This window comes from Mustela erminea, chromosome 5, assembly GCF_009829155.1.
Source record: "Mustela erminea isolate mMusErm1 chromosome 5, mMusErm1.Pri, whole genome shotgun sequence".
NCBI lineage: Eukaryota > Metazoa > Chordata > Mammalia > Carnivora > Mustelidae > Mustela > Mustela erminea.
In genome coordinates, this window is record NC_045618.1 from 101,303,301 (window position 1) to 101,315,660 (window position 12,360).

The 12,360-nt window shown below is 33.3% G+C and overlaps 1 protein-coding gene across 1 annotated transcript in view; it reads left to right on the forward strand.

Annotated features, from left to right (window-relative positions):
* Nucleotides 1–12,360, forward strand: part of GPR137C (G protein-coupled receptor 137C) — a 66,878-nt gene that overhangs the window by 49,692 nt on the left and 4,826 nt on the right. Inside the window, exons 4-6 of the mRNA XM_032344237.1 lie at nucleotides 9,920–10,069; nucleotides 11,390–11,515; nucleotides 11,698–11,816. Coding sequence (XP_032200128.1) covers nucleotides 9,920–10,069; nucleotides 11,390–11,515; nucleotides 11,698–11,816 — 395 coding nt within the window. The remainder of the gene's footprint in view (nucleotides 1–9,919; nucleotides 10,070–11,389; nucleotides 11,516–11,697; nucleotides 11,817–12,360) is intronic.

Consider the following 12,360-nt stretch of genomic DNA (forward strand, 5'->3'; position numbering starts at 1 on the left):
TTGTTCTCAGACTTTTTAGTCTCAAGACTCCATTACAACCCTGAGGATTATTGAGAACTCCAAAGAGCTATTGTTTATATAGATTATATCTACTTATATATTCATTATTAGAAGTAAAAATTGAGAAAATCTAAAAATATTCATTATTAATTCATTTAAAATAATAATAAATCCATTGTGTTAACATGTTTTTATGAAAAATAACTGTGTTTTTCAAAACAAAATAAATTAGAAGATCAACATTGCTTTACCTTTTATAAATCTCTTAAATTTCTAATTTAATGGAAGACAGGTAGATTTTCATGTTTGCTTCTGCATTCAGTCTGTTGTGGTATGTCATTTAGGTTGAAGTATATGAAGAAAATCCTCACACATATATGTAGTTGAAAAATGGAAGAGAATTTTAATAACCTTTTCAAATGATTGTGGATATTCTTCTCTAATACTACACCAAACATCTGAAGTGGAGGTTTCTTAAAGGTTAGTTGCCATGTGGAATCTAAAACCATATTAGTGGACTTTCTGTACTACCATTGGTCTATCTTGCACTTTGAATGATTGTGTAACATCATGCATGGATCATTGAAAGAGAGTGCTCACAGATCTTCAAAATGATGATACATTTCATTGGACAATATTCAAAATCACCTTAATATTACCTCCAATCCCATCAGAAAAGTTTATAAGTTTTCAGAAGCCGCCATGCCAGTCTTACCACGAACAAAAGTGCTTACAAGTTTTCAAAAATTCTAATTTTAATTTGAAAATTTATATTTCACTGTTGGCAATAGTGTTGGGTATTTTCCTTGAAGTGAAAGGCTCATTTCATTTATTTTCAAAAGAATGTATACCCGACAACCAAGTCTGAGAAACCATCGTTTGTCTTCCATAGTTGTTTGTAAAGTCAAAAATGGTGTTCTGTGAGAAAAGTGGCTACTTCTGCTCAAAAGTCAAACAACCACATAAGTGCTTTGACTCAAGACAACCACTATACTTCAGCATGCAGGAGAATTGCTTTAAATAGCTCATCTAATCACACAGAGTATTAAATAGACACATACCCTAGGGTTGGTGACTTATAAATATTTTCACTGCTTCAAGGACATTCTTAAGTGAAACTGACTTCCTTTTTTAATTGGGAACGCATGTCAGAAAAGAATACGATACAGTTTGGGCCACTGATTTGATTTGTGCTAAGACCCAGACATTTTATTTACCATTGCTTTTGTACCATTAGTGAACATATCAACACAGTTGACCTGCAATAAACAATCAGAAGAGTTTTCAACACTTTGGATATTTCAGCCACTTATGTTTCTTCTCAGAAATTAAGATAAAAGAATATCTCCCTGGATGATTAACTGGGGCTGACACCAGACAAATAGAAACAAAATTAGTCTTGCTATATCAGGTTCATTTATTTGTAAGACAAAAATATAAATCTGTAGACAAGGTATTAAATCACTCCTTGTTTTCAGTTAAATCTTTAAATCAATGAGTTTTTGTATTATTGGAAAAAGGCAATGCCATAATTTCTTGAATGGACTTCCCATCCAGTAGGCATTCAGCAATGTCAACTCTATTAAGACTTTACTGGTTTCTCAGCTACCATGTGTGGTTTCTCAGCTACCATGTGTGGTTTCTCAGCCAATGGATAGCGAATGCCATATATTAGAGCAATATAATAGTGTAGTCTGTGATATGTTTGAATGGCTTTTTCATTCCTAGTTTGGAAGGTTATAAAAATAATTTTTGTTATTTAAAGTGCTCACCACGCCTGCATTTAAATTTTCAGTTCCTTTTGCCTTCAAACTCTGATCGACTGGTCTCAAAATGATGCTGCAGCCTCATTGGGCCATAATACTATTCAAAAAGCTTCTCTCATAGAAGATACAATAAGGTAAATTATCCAATGTTGATAATTGAAAGAAAGTTTTCATCACATTTTATTTGATAAAACAAGTCAGTTTCTTCCAGTTCCTTTGAGGTAGATTCTTTTCATTATTGAGTCAGAGAATTCTAATCACTTTCATCTTTCTCAGCATCTTAGAGGTAAACAGGGTCATTATGTGTTGAGAAATTTTTTTTATTGTGGCAAAATATACATAACATAAAAGTTACCATTGTACTCATTTTTAAGTGTACAGTTCAGTGGCATTTAATAGGTTCATATTGTTATACAACCATCACCACCATCTAACTCCAGAACATTTCATTACCCCATACTGAAACTCTTATCCATTAAAAAATAATTCCCCATTCTTAAGTCAATAATCCATTCTTAACTATGAAAAAATATGTTTTCACTTTAGAGTGAAATGTGATTAATTTTTAAAATGCATTTAATATCAAATTTTAAATTTTTTTTTTAAAGATTTTATTTATTTGACAGAGGCAGCCAGAGAGGGAGCAGCAGGCAAGGGGAGAAGCAGGCTTCCCGCTGAGCAGGGAGCCTGAGGCAGGGCTCAATCCCAGAATTCTGGGATCGCGACCTGAGCCAAAGGCAGACACTCAAGGCCTGAGCCACCCAGGTGCCCCAAATTTTAAATTTTTTAAAGCTCTTAAATATCGTAAAACAAATCTTTCAGGAATACCTATTCCTGATATTTCCACGGAGATACAAGATTTCAAAATAACTACACATTGGATGATAATAAGGTTTCAGCAGATATGACAGATATAACCAAAGAAAACTAGTAAGAGCCCAGTAAAAGTAAGAGAACACGCTGAGTTCATCTCTGAAAGTGCACATATTTACACCTTAATTCTATTATAACAGGAATTCTAGGAAACACAAGAATACACATGTACACAAAATGTTGACATCACTTATCATGTAGTCTGCTGTGTGTTCTAAAAAGAATTAGAGTACAATAGGTAAATAACATCTCAGTATTTTTAATCATATTGATTTTAATCTTAAGGTCACTGGAACACACTTTTTAAGAACTGCTGCCCTAGAGCAACCACTTAAGGCAAAACAAAACAAACAAACAAAAACTAGTGAAGTGTAGTTAAAAATCCAATAGATAAGTTAAAATGGAATTCTTAAAAATATTCAATTAACACAAAAGAACACAAGAAGTAAGAGACAGAGGAAAAACAACACCAACAACAAAACACAAGAGGGACAAACAGAAAACAAACAGTAAAATGTAAAATCTAAATCCAAACATATAACTAGTTGTACTCAAAAAATACACTCCCATTAAAAAGTAGAGACTGGGGCGTCTAGGTGGCTCAGTGGGTTAAAGCCTCTGCCTTTGGCTCAGGTCATGATCTCGGGGTCTTGGGATCGAGCCCCACATCGGGCTCTCTGCTTGGCAGGGAGCCTGCTTCCTCCTCTCTCTGCCTGTCTCTCTGCTTACTTGTGATCTCTGTCAAATAAATAAATAAAATCTTAAAAAAAAAAACCTGAACAGTACTATCAACACCCTTAAGCTAATTGACTCTCACTAACTGGAGAACACACATTTCTTGCACTTTAGCAACTCACTTCATCAACATAAAAGAAATCACAAAGGAAATTAGAAAATATTTCACATAGGGATGCCTGTATGGCTCATTGGTTAAGCATCTGCCTTTGGCTCGGTCATGATCCCAGAGTCCTGGGATCAAGTCCTGCACTAGGCTTCTTACTCAGCAGGGAGCCTGCTTCTCCCTCTTTGCAACTCCCACTGTTTGTGCTCTATCTCTGACAAATAAGTAAAATCTTTAAAAAAAAAAAAAAGAAAAGAAAAGATTTCATATAGGATAATAAAATATAATACACCAAAAATTGTAGGATGCTGCTAAAATAATGCTTGAAGAGAAAAATACAACTTTAAATACTATATATTAGAATAGAAGAAATATATAAAATTGTGACCTAAGATTTCACCTTAGAAACTACAAGGGGAAACTAGGAAAATTTTAAAAAAGAGAGAGAGACAAAATAAGTGGAAGGACTGCAATAGTAAAGATAATAGAAATAAGTGTATCAGAAAATTAACAATAAAGAAATTAAAGCCAAAAGTTAATTCTGTGAATATATATAAAAAAAAAATCTCGTGTACAGAAAAAAGCAGAGTGAAAACACAAACTGCCAATACCATGAATGAAAGAGGGAATATCACTATAGATCTTACTAGGCATTAAAAGAAAAATGAAGGAATGTTATGAACAACCCTTTGTGGGTAAATCTGACAACTTAGAGGAAATGGAAAATTACTTTAAAAATACAACTTAACAAATTGTTAGAAGACAAAATATAAAATCTGAATAGCCCTTAAATTTCTTAAGGAAATCTAAGTTGCTATCAGAAATTTCCCTCAAAGAAAACTCTAGGGCTAGATGGTTTCACTGGTTAATTTTATCAAATATTTAAAAAAATAATAATAGCAATATTAAACAAATTCTTTTGAAAATAGAGAAGGAAGAAACATTTTCCAACATACATAATGAGGACAGCATTACTGATACCAAAGATTTGTTATCAAATCTTTGACAAAGATTTACAAAACAAATAAAAATTACAAACTATTGTCCCTTATACTTAAAGATGCAGAATCTCAGCAACATATAAAAAGAATAATAAATCATGACCAAGTAGAATTTATCACAGGAATGCAGCATTGGTTTAACATTTAAAAACCAATCAATTTAATTCACTACATTAAGAAAACAAGGAGAAAAAAAATAATAAATTGAATAGATGTAGAAAAAGCATTTGACAAAATTTAGCACCCTCCAGGATTTAAAAAAAAAAAAAAAGCAGAATAAAGAATCTAAAGAATACTAGGAATATTCCTCAATCTGATAAAATACCTTCTATAACTACTTACAATCAATATCATACTTAAAGTATGGAAAAGTATATCATACTTAAAGGATAGGAAACAAAGCAAGGATGCCCATTCTCACCACTTCTATTCAATATTCCGAGAAAACAAGCAAAAAAAAAAGAAACAAAAGTTATAAAATTGGAAATAAAAACGTCAAAATATCTCTAAGTGCAGACAACATAATTGTTTATATAAAACATCTTTTAAAACTTAATATTTAAATAACTAGATAACTACTAGAAATTTGAATGTAGCAAGTTCTCAGTATACAAGGTCAAAATACAAAATTATATTGTATTTATATATATATATCAAAAGCAGACAATTAGAAGATGAAATTCAAAAAATAACCCCATTTACATTAGCATCAAATAAACCAAAATACTTAGAACAAATTTTCCAAAAAACAATACCTTTATACTGAAAACTACAAAATATTGCTGACAGAAACTAAAGAAGACTTAAATCAGTGGAGACCATTGTTCATGGATTGGAAGATGCAGTATGGTTAAGATGGCAATTCTCCCCAAAATGATCTACAGATTCAAAACAATCCTAATCATAATTCTACCATGTGGTTCTTAAAAACAGAAATTGGCAATTTTATTTTAAAATGTATGTGGAAATGAAAAAGACCTAAAAATTCTTTTAAAGTAGTGCTTCCTACTAGAACTTTGTGTGTGATGAAAATATTTTATATCTGCTTTATTCAGTATTGTAACAAGCCATATGTAACTACTGAGCATTTGAAATGTTGCTATTGTGAAAGAGGAGTTGATAATTTAATTTAATTTAATTTTTAATTTTTTTAGTTAATTCAATTAATTAACATATATTATTATCTTTTAGAGGTAGAGTTCAGTGATTCATCAAATGCATATAACACCCAGTGCTCATTATATCACATGCCTTCCTTGACACCCATCATGCAATTACCCCATCTCCCCTACCCATCTCCCCTCCAGCCACTCTTGGTATGTTCCCTATAGTTAAGAGTCCCTTACAGGAAGTGCCTGGGTGGCTCAGTCAGTTAAGTATCTGCCTTTGGCTCAGGTTCTGATCTCAAGATCCTGATGAGATCAGAACCTGATCAAGCCCTATGTCAGACTTCCTGCTTGGTGGACTCTCTGGTTCTCCCACTCCCCCCTCTGCCCTTTCTTGCCCCTCATGTGTGTGCATGTGTTCTCTCTCTCAAGTAAATAAATAATTTAATTTAATTTAATTTAAATGTAAATACTCACATGAAGCTAAAGGCTATTATACTGAACAATGCAGAAAGAAACCCTGAAAAAGCAGGGACTTAAATTACATGGCTTTGAAATTTAGTATAAAGCTACAATAATTAAGACTGTGTGACTAGCATAAAAGAGGCAAACAGATCAATGGAACAGAATAGAAAGCTAGAAATCAATTCACATTTATAAGGTCTTTTGATTTATGACAAAGGTGCTAAAGCAATCCGAAGGGGAAATGGGAGCTTTTCAACAAATGAAGCTGTAAAAACTGAGTATCTAAATGAAATAAAATGAACCCCTAAATTCATTTCATACTATACTCATACAAAAAAAAAATTTTAATGAATCATAGACCTAAAGATAAATGAAAAAACTCTAAAGCTTTTAGAAGTAAACACAGAAAAACATCTTTATAACTTGGGCGTAAGCAAAGATCTCTTAGGTCATAGAAAGTATTCAGAAGGAATAAATTGATAGATTAAGCTTAATTAAAAGTTCAAATTTCTCATCCAAAGAAAAGACTAAGAAAATGCAAAGGCAAAGCACAGACTTCAAGATAATATTTGCAATACATATTTCTGACAAGGGACTCATTTCCAGCATATATAGAGATCTCCTACAACTCAAAAAAAAAAAAAAAAAAAAGATAACCCAATTTAGAAGTGGTCAAAGATATGACTAGATTTTTCATAAAGAAGATATACAAATGGCCAATAAGTCACTGGGGAAATGCAAATTAAAACCAAAATGAGATACAACTATACATCTACCAGCATGGCTAAAATTAGAAAGCTTGAAAAACCCTGTTGTTCTCTAGGATGTGGAGCAACTGGAACTCTCGTACTTTGTTGGAAGTGTAAAAGTGTACCTCCATCTTGGAAAAAGATCTGGCAGTTTCTTATACAGCTGAACTTATACCTACCATATGATCCAGTAATTCCATTTTTAGGTATTTACCACAAAGAAGTGAAAGGACATGTCCACAAAACGACTTGTATAAGAATGTTTGTAGAAACTGTGCATCAACAGATGAAACTCTCATATAAACAATTTCATCTAATTAGTAGAATTAGTGTGGTCAACTGTCCTGGTTTCTCTGTGGCTGAGAAGTTTTCTGGGATGTGGGACTTTCTTGAGCAAACCAGGAGGAGTTGGTCATTCTAATCAACCACCTGAGCAATACAAAGACCAAACTACTGAAACATCCAACAACATACATGAAGCAGAAAACATTACGCTGACTGAATGAAACCTACAAAAGAGTTCATATTCAATGGTCCCATTTATTTGAAGTTCAGAACTAAGTTATAAAAACAGAAGCAGGAGAGTATATGCCTTTGAGGGTTTGGCTGATGGGGAAGAGGTATGAGCAACTTTCTGGCGTGATGGCAATGTTCTCTATTTTGGTAGAAATTTGGGTTATATTGGTGTATACGCATTTGTCAAAACTCTGAATGATAAGTTGAAATTTCTGTATACCTGCATTTAAAAATACCTGTAAACAAAATTGAACTATAGTCAATGATATACATACCAATATATTAGTAATAGACATCCTGGAGTGAGGTGTAACTCTTCCTTCCTTGTCTGGTATGGAATTTCCGAAAAAGTGCAGGGATAGAGGAAAGGAAAATAAGACCTTAGGGACTGCTCCTGAGTGGAATTGTATGTTACGACTCCATCCATTTTAGGAAGATTTTCTTTAGCTTTTGACAACAGCTTCCATGTTGCAGAATCCTTTTTTACTTTGTTTTGTTTTGTAATTCTGTGTTTTGCAGAATTGTTTTCTTCTTTTGTTTTCTAAATTAGTAGGCTTCTTTCATTGTTATATGTATATAATTTGTCTGTAATCTTGTTTTATTAATTACCTCAGTGTTATTGATTCTTTGCTCTTTTCTAGCAATCTTATTTTTTTTAGTTTTTATAGTACTTATAAGTATAAGCAGAATCTCTCTATATTATGTCTGGGATCAAGCCCATTTAGTGGTCATTTTATTCCTCTCTAAATTTACTTATGATTATTTTAAAGAATGGTAATGCTTACAGCATTCTAAGTTTGTGTTACTCAGTGTTTCTTTAATAATACAGTACTTCTAAAATTGGATCTGGATTGGTTTTAGATTAGCTTTTTTAGTAACAGTTTTTGGGGGGATTCACAAAAATAAAAGTGCACACCATAGAAAATTTTAGACTTAACTTTAGAGAATTTTAATCTTGCTAGGGTTTTATTTATTTTCACACACACTTTTTGTTATGGTAGTGACTAAGCTTAAAAAGGTACTCTCTCAACATCTTTCAAGGTATCTTTTATCTTTTAGTTCTTCTTCTCATATGCCCCTAAAATGTGTTGTTCTTATAAAGAAGTAAATTATAATAATGGTTCTCAATCCTATCAAACCCAGCACACCCCTCTGATAAGTATTTTTAATAAACTCTTTCTATCCTGCAATTAACAATTTATTAATCTGCCTACACACATAACTTCAAAAATTCAACATAATTGCCCTGGGTATAAAGAGGAAATAAAAGGAAAGCAATTGACCAATATTTCAATATGTAAATTTGGGGGCATGATGTCAGATGCTTGTTTTCTGTACACAGAAACTGAATGGGACAGCTAAAAACATAGACTGTTACAGGGTATTGTGTTAGTGACTTACACACCACACACAGTATTGCTGTCTGTATCACAATTTTCCAAATTTTGGCTATTCTTGATAAAGTTCTGAACAGAGCAAATTACAAATTTCCCTCAGTTTACATGTTATATGTGTGTCTGGAAATGTCGGCATCTATTGAAACTATGCAAACATAAACATTTTTTATATATTAAACAATTGGGGTTTTGCTCAGATCATTACAAACAGGTTTTTCATCTTCATGAATTTCTAAGAGGACCCTGGAAAGTTAGAGAAGGTTAGAGAGGAATTCTCTCATGTGGAGAACTCTCCTGTGAATTGTGGATCATCTAGCCTGCCCTGCCCTTGTGTGCTAAATGCCATCATGTGACAACCAGAGCACAAACGTCCAAAACACCACACTGGGTGTTTTTTGCAGTACATCTCTTTGGCAATTGTGTCACTTCTCAGAATAATGTTTTTAATGCATAAGATAAATAGGATTACAAAGGAAACCAATTATATTGAAATATAGACCCCAGGTTAATAATCCCTGTAAAAAGGTGATACTGCACCTTTTTCCAGAATGCACAGTTGAGTTGAGTGTGACTACTAAATTGTGACTAAGTAATAAATTATAAGGTTTCCTATTTGGGGAAACAACAGAAGTCTTGGTATTAAAATATTGTGGATTTGAAAAAGTGCATTTGAGTGCCAACATCATTTTGTTGTCAACATAATGACTTCAATAAGGGACTAACATCAAGTCTTTAATAGAATGAAGCAAATAACATAGGAGCTGTATTTCTATTCTAATTTTGTATCTCATTAGAAATTAAGTGTATGAAATGGAATTTCCTCTATTTCTATTTCTTTTTCTTCTATTTCCTATTCTTTTCTCATTAGACTAAACTACCTCTCTTAATTAATATCGATTTCACCAATTTATTTATTCACATATTACTTAAGGGAGTAAGGTAATCATGGCAGGACAAAATCTTCCTCCAGCTACCATTGGCCAAGTTGGCAAATAACTTATTTGTATTAGTAGGGTAGTTTAAACACAAGTTTAGGTTGTGATTTTGGATAGGATAGGAATTGCAAAGGAGGATAACCAAGAGTTTATTCCACCAAGTGCTCACTCAACGAGCTCACCTCTACAAGAGGTGACTCTGTTGAATGTGGATGAACAGCTTGTGACAAATGTGTGGAGTGCTATGATGACGAGTTTTATCTCTTCTAGGGTATGTCTCTGTGCCAGACTGTTGTCGTAGGCTCTGTAGTCATTCTTCTCTACTCTTCGAGAGCTTGTTATAATTTGGTGGTGATCACCATATCTCAGGATACATTAGAAAGTCCATTTAATTATGGCTGGGATAATCTTTCAGATAAGGTAAGTAGCTATCATGTATTGCTAATCTAATAATATAATAATGAAATTAGCATTAACCAAGAGACTATTTTAAGTGTTTGACTTCCAAACATTTACCTCTGGTTATAACAATAACCATACTTAAAGTTTATGCTTAAAGATCCTCATTTACATGTGTCACTTAAAATCATTCTTCAGAGAGAACTTCTCCCAAAGGAGTATTTTCTTTTCTTTTTGTGGACAATACTAATAGGGCCATAAACCTATTTATTAGTCATGACCCTATATTTTACTAATTTTTTCAAGGATAGTGTTGAACTATCTCCAGATAAATTGACTGCCTGTCATTAGCTAGTGAATATGGGTATATTTTTAACTTGTTAGGATGAAATTTATTCTCTCAAACCCAAGACCTACATATAACCTAAATATTTGGTTTGGTTTTAGATACTTAAATAAGGATCTTTTCTGAAAAGCTGGTGTTATCAGTCATGATCATGGGAGAGCATTCATAGTTTCTGGGTGTCCAGGTGTTTGTTCTAGTAATTCCTGGTGCTTTAGCTATCATATTTAACCTCCCAGCTTTCTCCATCCCCCTCCTAAAAGTGCAGTTTGACATAGCTTCATGTCATGTCTTTACATTAATATAACTTTGTGCTGAATTTAAGACATTCTGGAATATCATTTTATCAGAATTTCAGTTACCTTTCTAAAGAAAAGGAATTTTCTTCGTTTTTGGTTTTTGGTTTTTGGTTTTTTTTTTTTTCCTTCCTCAGTAAGGAAATTTTCACCTGTAGTTCCAGCTGGCAGATTCTGTTCACTCCTTTTGCCTCTTCTCTCACCCAACATCTAGCAGAATAAAAGCAAATTCAATATGAAGTTTAGGCCCCAGAGCATTCTCCTTTTTTGCCCCAAAGCATATTTTTAAATAGTAGTGGGGCTGAGCACTTAACATGTGACATTTCTCTACAGGTGTGACTCAGTAGGTGCTATTAGGTTAGCTATGTAGTAGCTAGAACCAGTTGTCTCTTAAAACTCTCTTCAGACTGTGGAGTCTAGAAATGAGATCATTTTAACTTACCCATGTACAAAAAATATTTTCACAAACTGATGCATTGAAAAAGTTAATAACTTTTTATTTTACTTAACATCAAAGCATTTTTATGTCCTTTAAAGGACATAAAACCACAAACTATGGAAAATGAATTTAGAGATTTATGTGCCCATAGTTGGTGTGTTTTAACTTACCCTACCTGAAACAAATTAACTGTGGCGGATGACTGCTTATTACAAAAAAAAAAAAAAAGGTTTAAAAATGGCCCTGTCATACTCTGTTTACAGGCTCATCTAGAAGACATAAGTGGAGAAGAGTATATAGTATTTGGAATGGTCCTCTTTCTGTGGGAACATGTACCAGCATGGTCAGTGGTACTCTTTTTCCGGGCGCAGAGATTAAACCAGAATTTGGTATGATATCATAATATTCCCCAATGCCTGTTCCCCTTATTTTTATAAAAATAATGGAAAGTTTATATAAATTATCTGGGGGTTTTTTGGGCAAAGCTTAAAACTAAAAAGCATTCTAGATCTCAGCCTCCTTTCTTAGTTGAAATGAAACATTCATATGCTGTTTAATACTTTGTTCACAGGCACCTGCTGGCATGATAAATAGTCACAATTACAGTTCCAGAGCTTACTTTTTCGACAATCCAAGACGATACGATAGTGATGATGACTTGCCAAGACTGGGAAGTTCAAGAGAAGGAAGGTAGATGTACTCAATTAGTACTGAATAGATTGACAAGAACAAATCTAAGCTTTAACCCAAATATGAGAAAGGTAGATTGGGTGCCATTATGTCAGTAAATAAGATCATTTAACCTGGATCTTAGAGCATTAGGCGTTACACGCATAGCGGGACCTATACTATAAAGAACTGTCATCGGACTCTAAGCCCATATATTACCTTTATTTGGGAAATGCCTCTGTGTGTAAAATGGGACCATCTCATTTCAGGATTCCGTGTTGGTTCAAAGCTGGCAGGGGTTGATGAACAGGGAAGGAATAAGATTAGAGTGATTATGTTTCCTTTTTTATAGTGCTATTCAAAACCCACCAAGAAACCCTGGATGAAACTCTCAGGAAGCTTAGTGGCTATAGAAAATCTTGTGTCGTTCTTATTCTAAAACCATTGCGGCTCTGTACCATTAGCTGTATATCAGGGCAAAGTGAAAGCCTAAATGCATACCTCCATAATGCTTTGAGCTAGAGAATAGCATTTTCTGCAATTCTCACTTCACTGGACAAGTTCC